This window comes from Peromyscus maniculatus, chromosome 1 (genome assembly GCF_049852395.1).
Source record: "Peromyscus maniculatus bairdii isolate BWxNUB_F1_BW_parent chromosome 1, HU_Pman_BW_mat_3.1, whole genome shotgun sequence".
NCBI lineage: Eukaryota > Metazoa > Chordata > Mammalia > Rodentia > Cricetidae > Peromyscus > Peromyscus maniculatus.
In genome coordinates, this window is record NC_134852.1 from 54433559 (window position 1) to 54456203 (window position 22645).

The following is a 22645-nucleotide window of genomic DNA, read 5'->3' on the forward strand; positions in this document are numbered from 1 at the left end:
ATCCCCAGCAACAGTGACCCGTAGAAGTATCTGGAAACCAGGGGTGGTGGCGGGATCTCCCCCGCCCAGGCCCCTGAGGAGCTCTGCAGAGCTGCCACTTCCTCCCACAGGAAACCGCAGGCGTCAGCCACACCCAGCCTTCAGGCAGCGGTCCCGCCGCTCTCGCCCATGAACCACGTGGGGCGAAGCGCTTGGCTAGAGGAAGGGGCGGCTGGAGGCCCCGCCCACTCCCACTTCCGCCTCTGCCCGACGTGCCCGCCAGCCGTTGGTCGCGCATGCGTAGTGAGCCTGTGTAGGAAGTGAGATAGTGGTGAGCGTTCCTCCAAACTATAAATTACCCAAATAACCGGCCCAAGGCACGCATTTCTTGGGCCGGTACTGAAGGGCCCTGCCTAGCCCCAGAGTCTAGTCTTCTAAATGTTTCTCTCCAGGCGCCTTCAGTTTCTGCTCCCCGGACACACGCGGCCCAGAGGCCGAGCCCCACGTATCCCACTTTGACCTCCCCAGAGCCTGGCCCTCCGAGACGTCCAAGTCACCCCAACGCCTCGCTGCGCGCCCTTTAAATAATAAGGCCCGCCCCAAAGCCTAAAGCCCCGCCTTCCCACTGAAAGTCCCCGCCCCTGGAGGCCAGAGCGCCTGCTCCATAGTTCCGCTCTCCCCCGACCCCTCCCGAAGTCCCGCCCCTTACAGCGTCCGAGCCCCTCCTCTTGGCCATTTACGGCCTCCGGGGCCTCTGCGCAGCACTGCAGCTCCGCCCCTTCCCGTAGCCCCGCCCTTTACCCGTGGCTCCTCCCCCTCCTGGCTTCAGCTCCTTCTAGGAGCCGACTCCTAGGGCAGTGATTCTCCACCTCCCTAATGCTATGGCCCTGTGCTACCGTTCCTCAGGTTGCGGTGACCCCAACCGTGTATTTTCGTTGCTACTTCATAACAGTAATTTTACTATTATGCATCGTAGTGTAAATACCCGCTATTGTGACGACCCTGTGAAAGGGTCGTCAGCTCGTGGGTCTGGATCCAGGTGTTGAGAACCGCTGTTCTCGGGTCTTAGCGCCGCCCCTGCGGGTGCCTCTGGCCTCGCCCCTCCGCGAGCATCCCCTCCGTCCACTGAGACTTCCATCAGTCTGTCCTGCCCTCCCCTGCCGCTGTCCTCAGGCTTCATTGGCCCCTTGTCTCCCCAGTAACCAGACCACAACAGTGAGGTGGAGCAGCTAGGAGAGGTCAGGCACTCAAGCAGGTGGTAGAGCCGAGACGTCGCCCCCGCCCCCAGCGGGCCGGGGCTCGGAGGTGCGGAGAGGCCGCCCCGGGACCGAGTCAGAGTCAAGCCGCGGGACCCAAACCGTGTGTGTTTGGGGTGAGCGATGTCCCGGTGTAGCCCCTGAAGAGTCGAGGCCCAGAGAGGCCGCGGTGCTGTAGATCGCCCTGTGCTCTGACTTGCATGTTCTGGTGTCCCCTGCAGGAACGCCGCCGCCGCTGTGGCCAGGATGCGTTTGGGTCTGTCGGCCAGGAGCATATCCGAAGAAGGAAGCGATGTCTTCCTGGAGGGACCGGGTAATTCATGATTCCACCTCTCCTCCGAAGTTCCTTTTCTGTTCCCAGCTTCTCCAAGTTCCAGAGCCAGGGCTGGGGAGGCCTCTCAGGAGCTTCCTTTCCTGGAAGAGGGCTCCTGACATGTGGAGGGGCCAAGCCAGGCAGTGGGGTGGCCAGAAAGACCTTCAGGAGAGGTTTGAGTGGGGCCCAGGACATCCGGACATAGTCAGGGGAGGACCAGTGAGATGGTTCAGCGAATAAAGGCTCTTGGCATCAAGCCCGACAGCCTGAGGAATCCACACGGTGGGTTCCTCGACTCCCTCTGGCCCCTGCTTTCACCACATACATGTAATTTAAATCAGAAAAAGAACAAGCACCAGCGTGGTGGCACACACCTTTCATTCCAGAGCTGGGGAGGCAGTTTGAGATTCAGGTCAACCAGGGCTACATAGTAAAACCCTCTCTGAAAATAAATAAAAAAAAGCACCGGAGAACAGTGTATACAGGTATATATGGCTAGGGTAGGAGCAGACGGGACGGTTTCTCAGTCTTGTCTACACTGGTTTGGGTCAGTTCTCAGTTGAGGGGCTGGAAAGGTGGGAAGCTGGTGGGAAAGACTGGAGATGGGTAGGGCAGGCTCCTTGGGGCTTGGATGCCAGGCTGAGGTATCTAAGAAGAAGGAAGGGTCCGTTCTGCGTGTAGGAAGTCCTTGGGGACTTTGTAGGGAGGTGAGCCCAGAGGACAATTGGAGAGAGGGAGGGACACAGAGGAGAGATGCCACCCACTGAGGGCTAAGAGAAAGCCACTTCCTCTAGTCCCAGGTGCCAGAGACCAGAAGGCCTCCCAGGAGCATCCTCAAGCCAGGATGGGTTAGGAAAATAACGGAGGTCCGTTTGGCTGGGAGACACAGGGACTGAGATGGAGTCCCAAAGGGTGTCAGGGCTGGGACTGCAGTACAGTTGCAGTTTGCAAGACCCCGAAGGGACCAGAATTCCTAGGTTCTGGGGATGACTGGCAGTCCCGATCCCCTCCGAGTCCTTTGCCCGGGTCTCACCCACAGTGGATTGGGAGCTTAACCGCCTGCAAAGACAATGCAAAGTGATGGAGAGAGAACGGCGGGTGTACAGAAAGGAGGTTAACCAGCGCATCAGCAAGCAACTGTGAGCCGGGGAGAAGAACGGAAAAAGGACTTCTGTGCCCCAGGAGGAGGGAAGACCCGGAGGGAGGCGCAGGGGCGGGGGAGGAGCCGGGGCAGGGGAGTGGTGGTCAAAGGGACAGGATAGAGGGCAGGGACAGGAGGAGGCACAGGGTCCCAGAGTTGCAGAATCTCCGGAGAGTCAGGTGCTGGAGAAGGGAAAATGTAGGGGAGGAGCAGGGGGAGGAAGGAGAGGAGGGAAGGGGTTGGGAGAAGCACGGGGTCAGGAGGAGGGTTGGGGCTCTCAGTGAGCGGGATCGGGCAGGAGCTGGTTTTTGAGCGCTGCTGGCTGGCTGGTGTGGACCCTCCTCCCTGCTCCTCCGGACAGCGAGGAGATTCGGCAGCTGGAGGCGTTTCGAGCCAAGCTCCAGATGCAGATCAGCGTGGCACAGAGCCAGGTCAAGCGACCGAGAGACACCAAGCGTTTGGAGGACATGGAACGCCTACTCAAGTGCAGGGCCCAGGTGCAGGTCGAAGCCGAGGCGCTGCAGGAGCAGAACCGGGCACTGGACAAGCAGGTGGGTTCTCCTAGTCGGCTGTCATCCCATCAGACCCTGTAGTAACGGTTCTAAGCCGCAGCGACCTTACCTGAAAGATGGAGCCACCAAAACCCTCCACCCAGCGCTAAGGATGGTTTTTACTTCTGTAAAATCAGCACTCAGGAAACTGAGGCAGGAAAGTTGCTGTAAGTTCGAGGCCAGTCTGGGCTACAGGAGAACCCCACACCCTGCAATGTGCCAAGCATAATACAATCTCTCCCAAACTCTAAATTTAGCTGGAAAAAGCAACTTTGAATACTTTTTTTTTTTTTTTTTTTTTTTTTTTTTTTTTTTTTGGCTTTTCGAGACAGTTTTGGTGCCTGTCCTGGAACTCACTCTGTAGACCAGGCTGGCCTCGAACTCATAGAGATCTGCCTGCCTCTGCCTCCTAAGTGCTGGCATTAAAGGTGTGTTCCACCATCGCGGGTTAACTTTAAATAATTTTAATCACTGGAAAAGACTGCTTTCTAACTTTGGTAAGGTTTTGCTTGTTTGTTTTGTTTTGTTTTTCTTTCAAGACAGGGTTTCATTGTGTAACCCTGGCTGTCCTGGAACTCACTCTGTAGACCAGGCTAGCCTTGAACTCAGAGATGTTCTTGCCTCTGCCTCCTGAGTGCTGGAATTAAAGGTATGTGCCATTACACCTGGCTTTTTTTTAAGACAGGTCTTACTATGTTATCTTGAACTCATAGAGATCTGCCTGACTCTGCCTTCTGAGTGTTGGGATTAAAGGTGTGGGCTACCATTCTGGGCCCTGGGAAGCATTTTTTGAACTAATGGCCCTAATTTTTCTTTGTCTTGGAGCTCTTAATTTCTTAGTAAGTTTTTAAATTTACTTTTGTTTTATGTTCACTGGTGTTTTTTTGTTTTTGTTTTTGTTTTTTGTTTTTTTTTTTTTTTTTTTGGTTTGTTTGTTTTTGTTTTTTGAGGCAGAGTTTCTCTGGGTAGTTTTAGTGCCTGTCCTGGATCTACAGAGTCGCTCTGTAGATCAGACTGGCCTCGGACTCACAGAGATTCACCTGGCTCTGCCTTGGAGTGCTAGGATTAAAGGTGTGCACCACCACTGCCTGTCCTCACTGGTGTTTTTTTTTTTTTTTTTTTCCCACCTATATGTATGTCTGTGTGAGGTGTCAAGCCCTGGAACAGGAGTTACAGACAGTTGTGAGCTGCCATGTGGGTGCTGGGAATTGAACCCCGGTTCTCTGGAAGAGCTGCCAGAGCTCTTAACCTCTGTCTCTCCAGCCCCCTTAGTAAGGTTTGTTTATTTGTTTGTTTGTTTTTAATTCTGAGATAAACCTCAGGAAGTCAGAGTCATGGTGAGAAATAGCTCTGAGAGTTCAAAGCCTTGGTCTGCAGCTTGGCTGGCTGTCAGTACTGCTGACATTCCTGTCCTGGCCTTGGTAAATGGTGCGAAGGTGATCCAGCTGAGTCAGGCCCAGTGTGGACTGCTAGCTCCCAGAATGTGGCAGGGTGATGCTGTGACTCCCTTGGTTGGGTCACGTCAGTAAGACCCGGTTTTAGTAGAATGCAAACTGAAGGGAAGCCATCCACCAGCACTAAAGAGCTGCCGTGTGTGGAGAGCCATATGGCAGTGGGGGCGCAGAGGGGCTTCTCTCCCAGTGCTGAGCCGATGTGCCGACGACTGGTTTTATGTCAACTTGTCACAAGCTGAACATATTTGGGAAGGGGGAATCTTAATTGAGAAAATGCCTCCTTAAGGTGTTCCTGGGTGCTGTTAGAAATCAGGCTGAGGATGCCGTGAGAAAGCCAGGCTCCTTCCCTGACTTCCTTCCCTGATGGTCTGTCTGTGTTCAGGATGTGTAAGCTAAAATAAACCCTTTTCTTCCCAAATTGCTTCTTGTTCATGGTGTTCTATTACGGTAATAGAAAACTAAGACATCTGCCAGGAGCTCAAGAGATCTCACACTGGGCCGATGCCTGGGTCGAAGCTTTGGGAGATCCTAAGCCTGGGGACCCAAGAACTATAATATCAATATGATACTGATACCGTTTAAATTTGGAGATACCCAAAGGACAGTTTCCTTTGGGGCTTCCCAAAGAGAGGGGGCTTCCCCTGCCCCTCGCCAGCTGCAGCACTCGCCCCACACACACCTCATACGGGCAGGACAATAGAGCTGGCCCTGGCGGTGTGGGCACAGATGAGCTGGCCCTGAGGGGTGAGAGCAGATGAGCTGGCCCCGCCCCTCACCTCCGCAAAGCGAGACAGCTGGCCCTGCTGGCACAGGCATAGGAGATGGGGGCAGGGGCTGACCAACTCAGCCACCACCCAGGCCCGGATCCAGGGCTTCGAGTTGGCCCACCCCATACCTACCCATCTAAGAACTGCTGGAGTGCATGAAGGTGCTGGCCCTGCAGAACCAAAGCTGCAGGGTCTCCACGACACAGGGCAACAACAGGATGTCTGAGAGGAGTCCCGTGTGGTTTCAGTGTTGATAGTGTAGCAGAAGCAGAGGCCTCGAACCAGACCAGTGACTCACTGCAGTGAACGCTTGCAAGTAAAGCTGTTTGGGCGAAAGCGTAGACTGGTTGATGCACCGTGGCACACTGCAGCCTCCACTGTGAGATTTTTTTTCCCCCTTAATTTGCATTTTAATTTTTTTATTACTTTTATTTTCTGTGGGGGGAGCTTTCAAGGGCAAAGGGCAGATACAGAGGGATGGGGAGATGAGTGGGATTGGGGTGCATGATATGAAATTCACAAAAAAGCAAAAAGTTCAAAAAAAAAGGTTGAGGCTTCATGAGAGGTCCTTAGGTTACTGGGGAGGTGCCTTGAAGGGAGCAGTGGGACCCTGTCCCTGACTTTGCATCCTGGCTCCTTGCGGATGGGTTTGTTCTGGTTCTGGCGCTCTTCCATCCCTATCCAGGGCCTTCTCCAGGCATCCAAAGCAAGGGGAACACTGATCTAGGGCTGGAACTCCTAGATCTGTGAGCCACGCCAGCCTTCTCTCTTCCCAGTGTAGCTGCTTCTACACACTAGTTGTGACGGAAGCTGACTGGTAGTCATGCAGACGGAGAACTTGTAAGAGTGGTCAGTTGCCACAGCAGCAGCAGCAGCTTAGCACTGCCTGAGAGCCCTGGCGGCAAACCTGTGGTTGAGTTGTCCCGGCGGCCCCCAGTGCTGCATGTTTGATGGTTGTACTTTAGCCAGCCCAGTTCAAGCAGCGCACTCTTTGTGTCAGAAGAAGTCAGGAGCCATTTGTAAAAATAATATGCATAGATTGAAAACTGTTCATAATTAATTCTTTGTAAAATTTCTTTTAGCCGGGCGGTGGTGATGCAAGCCTTTAATCCCAGCACTTAGGAGGCAGGGGCAGGTGGATCTCTCTCTGAATTCAAGACCAGCCTGGTCTACAGGACAGGCTCCAAAGCTACACAGAGAAACACTGTTTAGAAAAAAAAACAACAAAAAAAAAATTTCTTGCTGGGCAGTGGTGGTGCATGCCTTTGATCCCAGCACTCAGGAGGCAGAGGCAGGCGGATCTCTGTGAGTTCGAGGCCAGCCTGGTCTACAGAGTGAGTTCCAGGAAAGGCACAAAGCTACACAGAGAAACCCTGTCTCGAAAAACCAAAAAAAAAAAAAAATTCTTTTTATTTTTTATTTGTGTGTGTCTGTGTGAAGTATATGCATGTGTATGTACATGGAGGTACCTGTGGAGTCCAGAAGGGGGCACCAGATTCCCCTAGAGCTAGAGTGATAGGCAGTTGTGCATGATGTCAAGTGGGTGCTTGGAACTGATCACTGGTCCTCTGCAAGAGCAACATGTGCTCTTAACTGCCGAGCCAGTTCTGCACATCTTTGAGTCTTGAAACCCACCATCTGGGGGTGTGCATTTGGCTCTGCTGCTCTTTCAGGTCTGAGTTGGCCAGCTGGTCAACCCACACCCAGGGCCCTCAGGGCATCTGCTTCTGCATTGCATAGAACTCAACTCTCAGAATTGAAAATGAACAAAGTATTATTGAAAAACTATTTCCTTATTTTGTTTTTGGTTTTTTTTTTTTTCCAAGACAGGGTTTCTCTGTGTAGCCCAGGCTGTCCTGGAACTCACTCTGTAGACCAGGCTGGCCTTGAACTCCCCGAGTGCTGAGATTAAAGGTTCAGGCCACCACTACCTGGCTTGTTTGTTTGTTTGTTTGTTTGTTTGAGACAGGGTCTCATTATGTAGCTCTGGCTGTCCTGGTCTCACTGTGTAGACCTTGCTGTCTTCACAGAGACCCGGCTGCCTTTGCCTACCCAGTGCTGGAATTAAAGCCATGTATCGTCAAGCCCAGTGAGGTGATTAAAAATTTAATTGGAATGGTCATAGATTCACTTGACATTTTAAGAACGGTGAAGAGATTCCCCCTGTACATTTTGCTCAGTTTTCCCCAATGGTAACATTTGGGGGTTTTTATTTGATTTCATTTTTGTCATAGTAACCACTGAAAAACGGTTGGGAGAATGCCATCTTGCTGAAAGGCAAATACTGCCACCCTGTGGTAAATCCTCAAACCACTAGGTGCATCTGTTAGGCCATGTGGGTATCACCTATGCCCATGTGCCCTCACACATGTTACATGTCTATGGGAGAGTCTGGAGTTGGCATTCTGGTGCAGATGTGTGTTTGCCAAGGCTGCTGGAACAAGGGCTCCTCCTGGGTGGTCCCTTGAAATTGATTCTTAGCTCTGGAGATCACTGTCCAAGATCCAGGTACCAGCTGGGTTGTTTCCCCCAGGGCTCAGCAGGAGCCGATCCCCTGCCTCCTCAGGGTCTCACTGTGTAGCTCTGGCTGTCCTGGTGTCACTCTGCTGGTCACTCGTCTCTAGGTCACATTCTGAGGTACTGGGGGTCAGGACATTTGATAGGAGTTTCTGGGACACTATCTAGCCTGTAAACAGTGACTGGGAAGCACAGTGCTAAGTGGCCATTCAGTCTACACTCTGCTGAACAGCTCCACACATAAAATGCATGCAGAAACACAGGTCATGTGGGAATCTGGCTGGGGGCGCTGCGGACTCTGGGTAACCTCAGCTCCTGCTGCCTTAGTCTTCCGGCATCCTTGTCTTTCTGGGGACCATGATAGCATCGAAGCAACCCTTCCATCTCTTGTCTTCAAAAACACCAGGAGAGGCAGAGACAGGCGAACCTCTGAGTTCCAGGCTATCCTGGTTAGTCTTCATAGTGAGTTCCAGGCCAGCCAAGGACTTAACAGTGAGACTGTCTCAAAACAAAACAAAAGCAAAAACAAACAAACAAAAAACTAGGATTGAACTAAACAAAAAATAAAAACACCACCAGGAGGGGTAAGAGCTGGCTCATCTTGGGACACAATCCTCATGGTTGCCCAGACTTGGGTCCAGTGGCTGCAGGGTTGGCAGATACTGATGCCTCTCTCCCAGGCATGTGACAAGGTGCTGCTTCTCTCCAGATCCAGGAGTGGGAGAACCATATCCTCACCCAGAGTAAGGATGCTTCAGCTCCTAGTGCCCTGTCGGCTCAAAAGACAAAGATACAGAGAAGGATCAGGATCCTAGAAGACCAGCTGGACAGGGTGTGTGCCTCGGGCTCTCCAAGGATGAGCCTCAGGCTTGCTGTCTGTCGGGCAGACAGACCCTGTGGGCTGGGGGTCCCATTAGAAGAACAAAGGACCCTAGGGTGGGTAGGTTTCAGGTCCCCCTGGAGGGAACAGGGTGGTCCCCACCTCCGACAGGTACCAGACCTCATAAGTGCTCAAACACCCACCCCAGGTCACCTGTCACTTTGACATCCAGCTGGCGAAGAATGCGGCCCTGCGAGAGGAGCTGGACTTGCTGCGCATCGAGAGGGGCCGATACCTGAACATGGACCACAAGCTGAAGAAGGTGGGGCAAAGGGGGCCCTGGCCCAGTCACCCCTCTCCAGCTCTGTGCCCACAGGCAGAGCTCCTAGGGCTCAGGTCCAGCTCAGTGCAGGGGGAGAGAAGGAAGAGCACACCTCACCTCCTCTCACACTCATGCAGGACAGTAGCCTTGCTTCTGCCATCTGGGACAGCCAAGCCATTCACGTCCCTCAGGATCTGAGCACCTTCCAAGCTGGTGGAAGGGCCAACCTGCCCTCTCTCCTCTTCCTTCCTTCCTTCCTCCCTTCCTTCCTTCCTTCCTTCCTTCCTTCCTTCCTTCCTTCCTTCCTTCCTTCCTTCTTTCCTTCCTTCCCCCCCTCCACCCCCTCTTATAAGACGTTTATATCAAAACAGTTTTAAACTTACAAAACAATGTGAAAATTGTACCCAGAGCCCTCTACATCCTTCACCAGGATATGTGTATGTTATGTGTATGTGTTTATATATGTACATATCCACTAGGATATATGTAGAGGTTCCTTGAGAGTCTTACTTTATAGCTAGACTTGAACTCCCGGCAATCCTTCTGCCTCAGCCTCCCTAGTGCTGGGATTGCAGAAGTGAGCCATCATACCTGGCTAAGATTGGCCCTTGTTTCTCTCCTTTAGTCTCTGTCTCTGCCTCTACCTCGCTCAGTCCCCCCCCCCCCCCACTGCTCCGCGACCTTGGTATTTTGGGAGTGTCCGAGCAAGCTGTGTCCTGCAGAGGTCCCTGTGGTGACCAGCTGCTTTTCGGAGTACTCTGCTGGAGGGCAGCACGTTAGGAAGAAGCTGTTCAGGTGTCCCAGCCAAGAAAGGGATGCTCTAGAACGGAGTCTCCTTCGATGAGAAGTGTGGTGGAGCTTCCCCCCGCACGGCCTCAGTGACAGTTAGCATCCTGGCCTCCATAGTTTCCACTGCCCGGCCAGTGTCACTGCAAGGTGAATGTTCACAGTCACGACGACACCTGGTTCTCTGGGCGCATCGCCACCGCCCCTGCCTGCCCCTCCCTGCCCTCTCCTTTCTGTTCCTCTTGGGAGTGTGTCTTCACTTTCTCTGCCCTAGCCCCACACTTGGCTATTTCTCCAACAAGTTCCCGTTGTCTTCCTCTTGAAAACATTTTGCTTTTTAAGATTTAAGTATGTGCATGTGTGCATGTGTACAGGAGGTCCTCTGGTGGTTGCCCAGTGTGGGTGCTGGGAACTGAACTCTCAATCCTGAGTCGGCTCTCTAAAGTCCCATTTGTTTGTTTGTTTTTTCCTAGTGGTGAGTGGGCATTGGAAAATCGGTGTTTAGGTCTGAGTGGCACCACTGTGACCGTGACACGGGTTCTCTCCTCGCACCCTCCTCCCCTCCCCTCACAGCTCCATTGTCAGGATGCACCAGGACGGCAGCACCTGTAGGCAGGCCCCGCCCTGTTGGGTGGTCCACCCCGCTGTCAGCCTCCCCTCTCCCCTAGAGGAGCTTGGGTGTGTCCATCTGTTCAGAAGATCGTGTTTAAAATCTACCCGGCTAGTTCTTGTTTCTCAGTCTTCTACATGGTTCTGTTTTCATCTGAAAGCACAGTTAGGTTCATTTACTTCCGTTTGTAATCAGTTTTTTATGCTGTGGTTTTGGTGGTTGAACGCTATCACTGAGGTGCAGCCCTGCCTTGTTCCCTTTTAGTGTTCTCTCATGTTTTTGTTGACTTAATTTATCTTATAAATCTGTAAAACACTAACAAGCCAAAACAAAAACAAAAAACAAAAAACCAAACCAAAACAAAAACAAAAACCAACCCAGTTCCAAAAGGGCTCGCACAGCCTCCTGTGCCTGTCTTCAAATCACTCCCGAACAGAGGCAGCAAGGCCGCTGCAGGCCAGCCTGGGCTACAGATCTATGCCCTGTCTCCAAATAAAAGGAACTGAGATGTGGCTCTGTAGCTCATGCCCAAGCCCCATGAAACCAAGCCAAACCTCCAAAACCATCCCAGGAAACATCAGCACAGCTCTTCCTCTTCTACCACCTATCTGGTGGCCCTGCCTTACCTATTGCCTCAGTTTCTGGTTATCCAGCCCTGGTTTCTTTTCGAAAAGTGTGTGTGTGTGTGTGTGTGTGTGTGTGTGTGTCCGTCCGTCCGTCTGTCCATATGCGCCTGTGTTTGCTTCTCTGTGTCTGTAGAAGGACGTGTAATGTCTCTTCTGTTCCTTCCTTTTTACTGAGGACACATAGCTACTTCTGTGGCGCTAGAACCATAGAGTTCCAGGGTGTGTCAGTCAGTCTGTCAATACAGCAAAATCTCTGCGGCTGGGAACGTTAGAGAGCAAAGAGATTCACTTAGTATTGGAGATGAAGAATCCCAGCTGCACAGACTGATTTGCCTAGGGCCTTGGTCCACCACTTCATGGCAGATAGTATCATGGGCGGGACACAGGCGTGAGGGAGATGTCAAGTCGAGGGATAACAGGGGTTGGACCTGGAGGAACAACCCCGGTCCCTTCTGATAGCAAGCTTATAGTAGGCCCTACCTTTTAAAAGTCCAAGTACCTCTCAGTCTTGCCACTGAGGGACCAAGCTTCTGTCCCAAGACTCTTGGTGAGTACATCACACCGAATCCCAGAATAGTAATAACATCCAAGCAGGCTTCCAAACTGAGGGCAAATTGGGCTGGTTCTTCTGGGTGAGTGGTCCCCAAGAGAGCTCCAGTTACCTGTCCCATTTGTCTTCCTGATTTTCCTCTCACTTGGAACCCCATCTTCTGATTCAAGGTCAGTCTGGTTTATATAGGTTTAGGACAGCCAGAGATACACAGTGAGACCCTATTTCAAAAAACAAAAACAAAACCCCTTTCCTGGACAGCTGCTCATAGGTGGGTCTGCGGCGGTAGGCCCAGGACCTCCTGCCCGCGCCTTCTTGGTGGGAAGGCTGGAGGAAGTCAGCTCCTTGTGTCCCCACAGGAGATCCACATGCTCCGGGAGACAGTCAGAGGTCTCAGCATCTCCTCTACGTTTGCTTACACCGCCAGGTAAGCCCCCAGGGGCACTTGGGTAGCAGAGACAGGAGGGGTGGGGGGACAGGAAGGCTGGAGTTTCACAAAGATGGCCAGAACCCAAAAGATATCCCCAGCTCTTCTGCCAGACCCTGTTCCTTGGGTGTGTGTAAATGGGGAATCCCATCTGTGACGCCTTCAGGCCTGAAGACACACTTAGGGCTGATTACCAGGCGCTGGGAACCCTGGAGGCCGCTATGGAGAACAGTTCAGTTACTCAGTAGCGGTGGCTATGGGAGCAGCCAGCCAGCCTCCTCTGCACCTGGGCTGGCTTGTGACCTCTGTTCTTCTGTCTAGGTGTCCTCCTATCCTTGGTCTTGATCTCACTTTGCTCTCTCAGCTCTAACTCTGAGGGAGGGAATCTGATTGGCTAGGTCATTCTCTGCCCGATGGCCTAGTGGCCCGTTCATTTAGCTACCTGCAGCGGACAGTCAGGTGGGGCATAGGGACAGACCGGTTTCTGTTCTGGGGAGGTGCGGCTTGACCAGTGTCTTCGAGGCTGGGGCTTGCTATTGCAGGGGAGGCTATGTATGTAGGAGAATGGCTCAAACTAGCCCTCAGGGGTGGCTCTGGGAAGAGTCCCCCAAGGCTGGCAGAGACGAGATCAGGCCTGGAATGGCCCAGGGCAGGGACCCTTTGCCACTGATGACATCCAAGTTTTAGGCCCATATTCACAGCCAAGCAGGCCAGGGGCATCAGCAAGAGTCCTCCTGCCTTAATGGGGTGTGCTGGGGTGTGGAAAAGACCCGACTGCCCAGCCTCACCCATTTCTAGCTACAGAGCATCCATACTCTGGTGTTGCCCAGGCTGCCCTTTCTGAGTCTGGGGATAATCTCTGGCAGGGCCTGATCACATCCTTTGCCCTTATGAGTAACTGGTCACATGATTCCTGGCTTCTGTGTCCCCTGTGTCCACCACGCTTGTCATATCTAGTCCCATTCTGACCCAGCCCTTCCAGCCTAGAACATTCTCTGCCTTTTGTGCGCATCCTTGTGAAGCCAGCTGGCACTGTCCTGCCCCAGGTCCGCAGGCTGACCCCAGCTCAATCACCTGCCCATCTTCTGGTTTTACTGACATGCCCCCCCACCTCCCAGGGAAGAGGCCAAGACCAAGATGGGCATGCTGCGGGAGCGGGCAGAGAAGGAGCTGGCTCAGAGTGAGACAGAGGCACAGATCTTGCAGCGACAGATATCGCATCTGGAGCAGCTGCACCGATTCCTCAAGCTCAAGAACCATGACCGACAGCCGGATCCGGACGTTGTGCAGAAGCAAGAGCAGCGAGGTGAGGCCAGTGCTCGCGCCTAACCCAGGGCCTCTACAGCTCATAACCCCCAGGCCCTCAGAGAGGGCGAAGCAAACCTTTGGGAGAAGGTGGGGCGAAGGAGAGAGGAACCTAGCCTGGTGGGAAGGAGAGGATAGTGGGGCCGGTGAGTGGGCGGAGCCTGTTGGGGAGGGCGGGGTCGTCCAGGACCCTGGAATCCTCATCAGCGCTGTTACCCACAGCCTGGGAGGTGGCCGAAGGACTCCGAAAGACCTCCCAAGAGAAGCTAGTTCTGCGTTATGAGGACGCCCTGAGCAAACTGGCCCAGCTGATGGGCGAGAGTGACCCTGACCTGCTGGTGGAGAAATACCTGGAGCGTGAGTGGGCACAGGGTGGACGAGGAGATGGGGTTGCCCAGCACTGCCTGCACCGCTGTGCACCTTGCCCTGCCCGGGGGACTCCACCCTGTCGCCAGTTTCCGTTCTGCTGCGTGGGGTCCCTCCCTAATCTTTCTCCTTCAGGGGTCCCTCCTTTGGGTCTGCATGTCTGTTTCTTTCTTTCTTTCTACATGTTTCTGTCTCTCTTGGGCTTCCTCTCTCCACATCTGTCTCTCAACTCTCCCCCCCCTCTCTCCCTCCCCCTCTCTTTCCTCTCTCCCTGTGTGGATTGTTTCCCGGGGTCTTCCAGAATCTCCTTTTACTGCATCCCTGTCGCTCTCCGTTGTTGGCGCCCTTCCGTGGCTGTGGCTGTCACTGTCTCTGGCTATGACTGATAGTTTCTGCACCCCTCTGTTTGTACCTGTTCCTGTTTTATCTGTCTCTGTTTTTCTGCCTTTGTTTCTGTCATCTTTTAGCCCTTAGCGATCGCTCTGTTTCTAATTCCATGCCTCTGGACCCCCTGAATTCCCCTAGTGGAGGAACGCAACTTTGCTGAGTTTAACTTCATCAATGAGCAGAACTCCGAGCTACACCACCTTCAGGAAGAGATTAAAGAGGTGATCCAGGCCCGTCCTCCTCACACCCTCCCTGCCTCCCAGACTCCCATGCCCCGTCCCCAGGCCTGGAGTGGATCCAGCTGCTGCCCCTGCCCCTGCAGATGCAGGCAGCCTTAGTCGCCGAGCATGCCAGTCAGGACACCCGGCGCACGCAGCAAGAGCAGCAGTGTAAAGTGTTGCAGCAGGATGTGGACAAGGTGCACTCCGAGTCCGAAGAGCTGGAGGCACGCTTCCAGACTCGCCGAGCTCAGCTGGAGAAGCTCAAGGCTGGTAATGGCCCAAGGCTTCCCTCTCAGCCCCAGCCTCTTGTTAGGAAGGATGCCATGAGCCTGTGGGGAACCAGCGGGCCGCTAGGAGGCATTTCATGGCCCGGTCTGCATTTGCTTCTTGGTCCATCTCATACCTTTTGTCAGCCCATCTGGGGTGCATCTGTCTGTCTAGCCATTCTTTCATCCATCTGCCTGTTCATGAATGTCCAGGTGTGTGATTGTTGGAGAATAGGCCAGGGAACTTTTATATTTATTGGAGAATGCTAAACAATTCTCCAGAGCAATTTCTCATCTTCTCTCTCTTCCTTTCTTCTTCCTTCCTTCCTTTCCTTCTTCCTTCCTTCCTTCCTTTCCTTCTTCCTTCCTTCCTTCCTTCTTCCTTAGTTTTTTCCCCCCTAGGTCCGATCTCTCTATTATGTAGCTCTGAATAATCTGGAAGTCGCTATATATGTAGACCACACTGGCCTCAAACTCAGAGGTTCACCTGCTTCTGCCTCACAGGTGCTGAGATTAAAGATATGGACCACCAGCCAGCTGGGTGGCGGTGGCGCACGCCTGTAATCCCAGTACTAAGGAGGCAGAGGCAGGTGGATCTCTGTGAGTTTCAGGCCAGCCTGGTCTACAAAGCAAGTTCCAAGACAGTCAGGGTTGTTACACAGAGAAACACTGTCTTGAAAAACCAGAAAAGAAAGAAGAAAAGCTGTGGTCCACCATGAGAATCCCTCCTTTGGTGCCTCCCTGTGCACACGTGTGTTACAGACGGCCTGTGCAGACGGCCTGTGCACACGTGTGCTGCAGACGGCCCGGCCCAGCGTCTCACCACCACAGTCTACTCTGTCTAGCACTCCCCATTGACCCCTGTGCTGTCAGCGTTTATAATAGTGTCACCTATGTTGTCTCTGTGAATTCCTGTTTGGCTTTGTGCATTTTGTTGATTTGGGGTTCTTTTTTTGTTTTGTTTGTTTTTGTTTTTTGAGACAGGGTTTCTCTGTGTAGCTTTGCACTTTTCCTGGAACTCACTCTGTAGCCCAGGCTGGCCTCGAACTCACAGAGATCCACCTACCTCTGCCTCCCGAGTGCTGGGGTTAAAGGCGTGCACCACCACAGCCCGGAGGCTTTGTGCATTTTTAAAAAATTTATTTATTTTTTTATTATCTATCTTTCTATCTATCTATCTATCTATCTATCTATCTATCTATCTATCTATCTATCTATTATGTGTACAGTGTTCTCCCTGTATGTACACCTGGAGACCAGAAGAGGGCGCCAGATCCCATTACAGATGATTGTGAGCCACCATGTGGTTGCTGGGAATTGAACTCAGGACTTCTGGAAGAGCAGGCAGTGCTCTTAACCTCTGAGCCATCTCTCCAGCCCAGCTTTGTGCATTTTTAAAGTTAAAATGTGTGTGTCTATGAGTGCACATGAGTGTGCCATGGCACACATGTGGAGGTCAGAGGCCAACTTGCAGTAGCCGGTCTCTCCTTCTGCCGTACAGGTCTTTGGAGCAAACTCAAGCTGCCAGGCTCAACAGCAAGAGCCTTCACCCACTGACCCACCTTGCAGCCCATATCTTATTTGTTTACTTAAATAGTGAAACATTTTAAAAATCAGATTTATATATTTGATGTGACAATGTTTTGCCTATGTACATCACACGCATGTGGTGTCACAGACGTCAGAGGAGGGCGTTGGATCTGCTGGAACTGGAGTTACAGATGGTGTGAACCACCATGTAAGTGCTCTGCAAGAGCAACAAGTGTTCTTCTTAACAGCTGTGCCGTCTCTCCAGCCCTGCCGAGAATTAGATGGTTTTTCCTGTTAGAGGTATGGGGATTGTTTATTGATTCTGGACACCAGTCTTTTGGAAGTACTTTTTTATATAGTTGGACACTCTCCCACTTTCTTGTGTGAAATTTATCTTACACTTGATAAGATGTACTCAGCTCTCTTTGTAATTAGTGGCTTTGTGGTGTAAGAAGTCTTTACCTATTTGAGGTTGCAAAGGTATTCTCTTGTTTCTTACTAGAACTTTGTGTGGCTTTCATATTAGAGCCTGGGTCTGTCCCTGAGGAAGTCACAGGTGTGGGACCATGCGGTGCCCAAAGTGTTTTCTCCTGACTCCTCCCTATGGAGAACTGGTGCCGTTATCTGGTCCTGGCCCCCTTTCTTGTTTTCAGGGCAGCCAAGAAAGCTTTCAGGAGATTAGCCACATTGCCTTTGGGTCCCAGTGCCACATGCTGTGATATATCGGGTGTGAGTTCACATGGGTCGGTGGAAGGAAAGTACAGAGGCACTCTAAGGATGACATTGTTAGCCTTTCCAGCTGCAGGGGGATTAGCCTTTCCTGGACTGACTCACTGTCGCTTAGCAAAGGGCTTTTTTGTTGTTCTCTAATTTATACCTTTAGCAAGTTAATTTCCGTATACCAAAACCTCTTATCTAAGCTCCCCAAAGGGACAGTGCCAAATGCAAATTCTCAGTTAAGAAATACCATGGTTTTCCGGGTTGTCCCCCAACCAAGGTTTGCATAGGCTTTGAACCCCTAGGAAACTCTTAGATAAGACTTCAAACAAGCTGGGTGGTGGTGGTGGTGGTGGTGGTGGTGGTGGCGGCGGCGGCGGCGGCGGCGGCGGCGGCGGCGGCGGCGGCGCTCGCCTTTAATCCCAGCACTGGGGAGGCAGAGGCAGGTGGATCTCTGTGAGTTCGAGATCGGTTTGGTCTACAGAGTGAGTTCCAGGACAGAGCTACACAGAGAAAGCCTGTCTGGAAAACAAAACAAAACAAAACGAAACAAAAAAGACTTCAAACAGAAGGTACCGGACAAAAGGCAGCAATCACAAAGGGCAGATCAAAGCCAGGTGCTGACCCTCTGAAACTGAGCCAGCTGCGGCTCTGCAGAACTTCCCTGACACCCAGATGTGCACCTTCCTCTTTCAGAGTCTCGGGAGGCTTCTCTTGAGAGTCAGATGGGGGGACGGCGTAGGGTAAAGATGGAGTGGCAGGAGACTGCTGTGGTTCATAGCAGAGCATACGTCTATAACTATGTTAAGTCCACACACAGTCTCACTAGAAACTTCCACATTTTATTGTTGGCTTTTCATTTTTACATTAATGAGGTGATAGCCCACCAATGACTGTGCTATTTTTATTGACTTCTCATTTGTCAATGTCTTGGAGTGTGTCAGCAATATCGTAATACAGTAGTGTATAATACATTGTAGGATGTTTAGTGCTGTCATTGTCTTGGTTTTTGACTATTCCATTTCTTGGCATGAACATTATTTTGTGGGTTGTCCATCAAAACCAAGGATTGCAGAGCCTCAAGCATAGGCATTTCTTATCTTCCAGTCTGGAGGCCAGAAGGGCTGGTTCTTCTGAGTGAGGGCCATGAGGAAGGGTCTGTTCCTGTGTGCCTCTTTGCCTCTGGCTAGCTTCCTTTCCCTGGCTTGCAACTTACCCAACTGTGTCTACACCATGCTTTCCCTCTCTTTCACTTTTTTGGGGGGGAGGGGAGCTTAAGACAAGATTTTTCTGTGTAGCCCTGACTACCCTGGAACTCGCTTTGTAGTCTAGGCTGACCTTGAACTCACAGAGATCTGCCTGTTTCTGAGTGCTGGGATTAAAGGCGTGCGCCACTACATCCAGTTATTTTACTTATTTTTTTATGTGTGGTTTTGCATGTGTGTACATAGGTACAAGCGTGTGTGTTACAGTATGTGTGTGTGTGTGTCTCCCTCTCTGCTTTATGACGTCACTTGTCCTCTGGTGTTAGGAGCTACCATGCTCCAGGTGGCCTTGTCTCTTCCTAATAAACCCCTTTCTGAGGCACCGGGAAGGTTTAGACTCCCGACATGAGAATCTAGAGGGACACCGTTCACCTGTACTAGTCTGGTTGTTGCAGAGTCACCCTCTCTCTGCAAAGCGACAGTAAAGTGATTTCTGGTGGTTTGCTATTCTTAGCAGAGCAGCCAAGACCCCTACAGGAAGTTAAACACAAAACAGAAATCAAGATACAGGCTTAAAGAATATCCAGAGGTGGCATGAAGCTTCTAAGGAGAGCAGCGGGAGACAGGCTCACGGCTCCCCTGTGTGGGGAAGCAGGACTCAGCTGTGGGGCTTCTGCCTGGTAGCCAGAGGGCCTGGGGTGAGGGCCCAGAGTGAGGTGTCTCCTGGGACGCCTGTGTTCCAGGTGGGATCTGAGCCCAGGCATCATTGGGTTGGCAGAAAATAGGTTTGTTTCCAGCCAACATGTGCCACCGAGGCAGCGGCGTCTCATCAGATCCCCTTCACCCTCTTGAGCTCTGAGGCTAGGTGGGCGTGGTTGCCTGACTGTCTGGGCCAGACAGACCCAGTCAGTTCCTGAGTGACCCGATGGCACGTCCCTCTCTGACCCCAGACATCCAGCTCCTCTTCGACAAGGCTCAGTGTGACAGCAGTGTCATCAAGGACCTCCTTGGGGTCAAGACCTACATTCGGGACCGGGACCTGGGCCTCTTCCTGAGTACCATCGAGAAGCGGCTGGTGCAGCTCCTCGTGGTGCAAGCCTTCCTGGAGGTCCAGGTGGGTGGCAGGGACTCGGGGGTGTGGCCCAGCCTGGCTGGGCCCGCGCTAACTCCAGACTCCCACGCTCGCAGAACCATATCCCGTTGACTGATGCTGCTCTTCTGGCGCTGGGCCAGAACCAAGAGGACCCTCCAAAGAAGACTACCCCAATCCAGCCTCCTGACAACCTGTGAGGCTTGGGCAGAGCAGGGGAAGGCTGACTGGGGGGGGGGGGGCAGACAAAAGGGGGCGGGACGGAGGGCTTGGGCATGGCTTGTGGGTTTGGCCTTCTGGGGCACAGGGGGTGAAGTGGGACCTTGGAGGGAGGTGGGAGAGTGGGGAGATGGGGTGCTGGGACCCCAAAGGGAGGGGACAGGCCCAGGACACCTGGGATCTGTGTGCGAGGCAGAGCTATGGAACTGGACTTTCTTCCTTTCTCCCACCGAGGGAGGACTCCCCAGGTTTTGTGGTCAAAGAGGACTACCCTATGAGCAAGGAGGAGCTGCTGAGTCAAGTCGTGAAATCGGTGAGAGTGGGGCCCCGGGGTTGGGACAAGGACTTGTACTACCTGTCGCAACCCTAACGTTGTCGCGCCCCCCCCCCCCGCCCCCGCCCCGCCAGGTGGAGCTCCAGGAACTGGAGGAGCCCCCAAGGAAGCTGGAGAGCAGCCCAAGCTTGACCTTCTCCAATACCCAGATGACCCTGTCAGGCCCCTCCCTGGGGATGCCCCGGAGGACGAGCACAGTCCCTGAGTCCATTCTGAGCCACAAGACGAGAGGCCGCGGTACCGGCTCTGTAAGCCACGTCACCTTTGGTGACTCGGGCTCGGCCGCAGGCCCCGTGACCTTGGCTTCTGTCAGCGCCAGTGGAGCGCTGGGGTCCAGCCGGGGCTCCGTGTCGGGCCGTGGGGGCTACAGACACAGCAGCTCCAGCAGCTACCTGGGGTCCACCGGCTACCTGGAGACCAGCCGAGGCCGCGAGAGCGTAGGAGGTGGTATGCAGAGCCAAAGCATGGGATCGGAGCTGAGTAGGGGCTCCAGCAGCGGCCAGGCATCCAGTGCCCTCCCTGCCTCCAGGCCAAGCTCCTCTACCAGCAAGGACTCGAGGGGCCTCAACTAGAGCTGCAGCTCCCTTCCTGCCTCAGGTCTTGACAGTTCTTCTCATCTTTGCCTCCCTTTCCCCAGAGACTCTCCAATCCCTCTACGCCCAGGCCTCTTGAGTTCCCCCATCTCTTCCCATCTCCCGCTCACTGTTAGGCCCTGTGTCTTGGCTTGGATTCTGTTGTCCCCCACTTCCTCCATGCTTCCCGTCTCTACCCCTCTAAACTCTTTCCCAAGCTTCCCTGGGTCTGATGCCTCTGTCTCCTAACTGGACTCCCCTCTATTGACTAGGTGAATTGTAACAATAGGAAATAAAGGTCAGAGCCCAGCCTTTTCCCCAGACTGATTCCTCCTGGTGTGTTCAGACACGGCTTCATCTGTTTCCAGCGCAGGGAAAAATATTTGTGAGCCTGTTCCTGGATCTGCCTATGCCTGTATCCACCTATCGCTGCACCCACCCACCCAGCCACCCAGCCATCCATCTTCTGCCTTTTCCCTGTTTCTGGCTCTGCTGGAATCTGTATCAGTCCAGACAGGCTGTGCTAGCTGCAGCAGCCAGCATCCCCGGCGTCTGGCTCTTAGGGATCCAGAGTTTCTCTGGCTCCACTATTCTTGCTTCTTTGTGGGTGAGTTAAGACCTCCCTTCCACACCCTGCTCTTGTCCCAGGCTGACAGAACATTTCAATCTGGAGTTTTGGTCCTGGGAAAGAAAACATGGCAAAGCAGATGTCAACCCTTGGAGGTTACCGTGGACCCAGTGGTCTCACCATGCACATCTACAGCAGAGCGGGCCTTGGCAGGGCTTGGGAGATGGGGAATGGTGGGTGGGACTTACAGACAGCCCTGGGTGTCCCCCACAGTGGGCCATAGTGGGCTGAGTTTTGACCTAGCCAAATCTAGATGAAATTCATCATTTACCCTCTAGGCGTCCCTCCCTCCAAATGGGTGAAAACAACCTGCACTTCAAGGGAGATTGTGAGAATAAAGCACCTTGATGCGTGGGAAGCACCTGCCACAGCCTGGCCTGACTAACACAGATCTCAGCAGAGCCGGAAGTGGGGAGAACGCAGAAAGTGGGTGATGGATGGATGGATGGATGCAGGTTGTATGGATGTCGGCATGCAGAATGGATGCCCATGACTAAGAACATTACCCAGCACACTGTCAGTGCTGTGCACATGGCTGTTACATTGTCGTTTGTAAAACGAGAAAAAGTCTGTACATTTTCGGTTCAGATACTCTTCTAGAAGTATTCCCAGTGGGTGGTGTGTGGAGTCTCCATAAAGAGAGGCAAGGCTGTGGTGAGTGCTGAATGGTTGGGCATGCTGGGAGTCGGAAGCTGGGGACTGCCTGGGATCTCTGGGAAACATCTCCTCACCCAGGCGAGGTCATGGGGCAGCGAGAAGGCCCTTGTCAGATGTGCATCTTGGACTTTCAAGCCTCCAGACTGTAAGAACTTTTTGTATTTTATTTTATATTAGGATTTCATGTGGTTCAGCTTGGCCTTGAACTCAACATGTAGCAGAAACTGACCTTGAAGTTATGGTTATTGTCTTGCTTCCACCTCCCAAGCGCTGGGGTTACAGATGGACACCATTGTGTCTGGTGTATGCAGTGCTGGGGATCTGACCCTGCTCTTCATGCACACTAGGCAAGTACCCTACCAGCCGAGCTACAGGACTGCTGATTTTGTTCTGAGGCGGTAGTTTGGATCTGGAGGGTCTCAGAGGCCTGTATGTCGAAGGTTTGGTTATCAGCCTATGGCTTTCTTAGGAGAGGCAGAGACATCGGGGAGGTGTGGCTAGGTGGAAGAAAGTGAGATCACTTGGGGGTGTGCCTTTGAAGGAGATACTGGGGCTCCAGCCATTTCTCCTCTGTATGCTTTCTAGACTCTGAGCTGCCTTGTTCCATCCAGGCTCCCTCCGTGTTCTGCCTCATAAGCCCAAAGGCAATGGTGTCAGGTGTCTGTGAGCTGACACCATGGATTTAAAGCAAACATTTCCTTCTTATAATTGATTGTTGTAGGTGTTGTGTCACAGGTGCGTGGGTGGCTCAGGCTGTGGCGTTCACCCCTCACTGGACACCTATCCTCCCTGGTGTTTGGAGTTTTGATTTCTTTTTCTTTTCTTTTTTTCTTTTTCCGGAGCTGAGGACCAAACCCAGGGCCTTGCGCTTGCTAGGCAAGCGCTCTGCCACTGAGCTAAATCCCCAATCCCGAGTTTTAATTTCTTAACCATATTTCAATAGAATAAGAATAAAACAAAACCAAAATGAAGTATCTAAATCCGTGTGCTCCTAATATTGTCTACAGATACATCATGATTAGAAATGTA

At 52.6% G+C, this 22645-nt stretch overlaps 1 protein-coding gene across 2 annotated transcripts; it reads left to right on the forward strand.

Moving 5' to 3' along the window:
- Window positions 1-189: 189 nt before the first annotated feature.
- Window positions 190-20646, forward strand: Odad1 (outer dynein arm docking complex subunit 1). Of its 2 annotated transcripts, none has more exons than XM_042276684.2 (16): window positions 190-310; window positions 1179-1351; window positions 1457-1548; window positions 2588-2687; window positions 3051-3240; window positions 8688-8810; window positions 9007-9120; window positions 12052-12119; window positions 13238-13425; window positions 13647-13781; window positions 14316-14398; window positions 14500-14668; window positions 19067-19230; window positions 19305-19402; window positions 19660-19738; window positions 19834-20646. In XM_042276684.2, the coding sequence occupies exons 3-16, from the start codon at window positions 1482-1484 to the stop codon at window positions 20329-20331; spliced, it is 2076 nt and encodes a 691-aa protein (XP_042132618.1). In that variant the 5' UTR covers window positions 190-310; window positions 1179-1351; window positions 1457-1481; the 3' UTR covers window positions 20332-20646. The 2 variants fall into 2 exon arrangements, with proteins under 2 accessions (XP_042132618.1, XP_076398670.1); XM_076542555.1 differs by lacking the exon at window positions 190-310 and adding an exon at window positions 799-930.
- Window positions 20647-22645: the final 1999 nt, after the last annotated feature.